This window comes from Aureococcus anophagefferens (assembly GCF_000186865.1).
Source record: "Aureococcus anophagefferens unplaced genomic scaffold AURANscaffold_20, whole genome shotgun sequence".
Classification (NCBI taxonomy): Eukaryota; class Pelagophyceae; order Pelagomonadales; family Pelagomonadaceae; genus Aureococcus; species Aureococcus anophagefferens.
Genome location: NW_008705580.1, coordinates 1 through 867, shown reverse-complemented (window position 1 = coordinate 867; position 867 = coordinate 1). Strand labels below are relative to the sequence as shown.

Below are 867 nucleotides of genomic sequence, written 5' to 3'. Positions count from 1 at the left end.
GAAGAAGCCGAAGCGGTCGCGGCCGCGAGCGGCGCCGGAAAAGAAGCCGAAGACGCCGCCGCTCGCGCCGGAGGAGCCGAAGGCGGCGCAGGACGAGAAGGTGGTGCCGCGGGAGGTTGTCGACGACGAGGCAGATTACGCGTACAGCAGCCCTTACGTCGGCGTTTATTATGGTGGATCTGGAAGTTCGACTCCATGGCGGTCGCAGATTGGTGAACTCGGTGTCCCCATCAAGCTCGGCAGCTTCGCGACGCAGGAGGAAGCCGCGCAGGCCTTTGATGCGCGCGCGCGGATTCTCGGGCGACCTGTCAACTTTCCTAGGGCGGGAGAGACGCAGGCGCGAAAGCCAAAGCGAAGCGCCAAGTCGGGCAAGAGCGGCGGCGGCGCGCCGGTGGAGAAGAAGCGGAAAGTCGCCAAGAGCGGAGAAGCCGCGCCGGCGGAGAAGAAACGGAAAGTCGCCAAGAGCGGCGAAGCCGCGCCGGCGGAGAAGAAGCGGCGGCTCCGGCCTCGAAAGGAGAAGAGCGAGCCCGAAGCCCAGGAGGAGCGGCGCGTGTCCGCAAGGCTCGAGGCGACGGCGACAAAAAGGCGCCAACCCAAGAGCGTCGCCAAGGTCCAGCGCGCGCCCGGCGAGTACTGCGAGCGCGCGGCGGCCCGCCTCGAGCGCCTCTGCGCCGCGAAAGGCATCGATCGCTTCGCGCTGCCGTCGGCCGCCGCCGCGGACGAGGAGGAGGCGCGGCACGAGGAGGACGAGCGGCGGCGCGAGGTACGCGCGTGGTGGCACGAAGAGGAGGCGCGGCGCAAGGAGGAAGCGAAGCGGCGCGAGGACGAGACGCGGCGGCGCGAGGCAGAGGCGCGACGCGCGGCGGG

The 867-nt window shown here is 70.1% G+C and overlaps 1 protein-coding gene across 1 annotated transcript in view; it reads left to right on the top strand.

Annotated features, from left to right (window-relative positions):
- The window catches only part of AURANDRAFT_66131 (hypothetical protein), a gene marked incomplete at both ends in the record, with an annotated part of 4,833 nt that extends 4,070 nt beyond the window's left edge, over positions 1 to 763 (top strand). The window contains one exon of the mRNA XM_009041392.1: positions 338 to 763. Within this exon, the coding sequence (XP_009039640.1) occupies positions 338 to 763 (426 nt within the window). The remainder of the gene's footprint in view (positions 1 to 337) is intronic.
- Between the last annotated feature and the right edge of the window lie 104 nt (positions 764 to 867).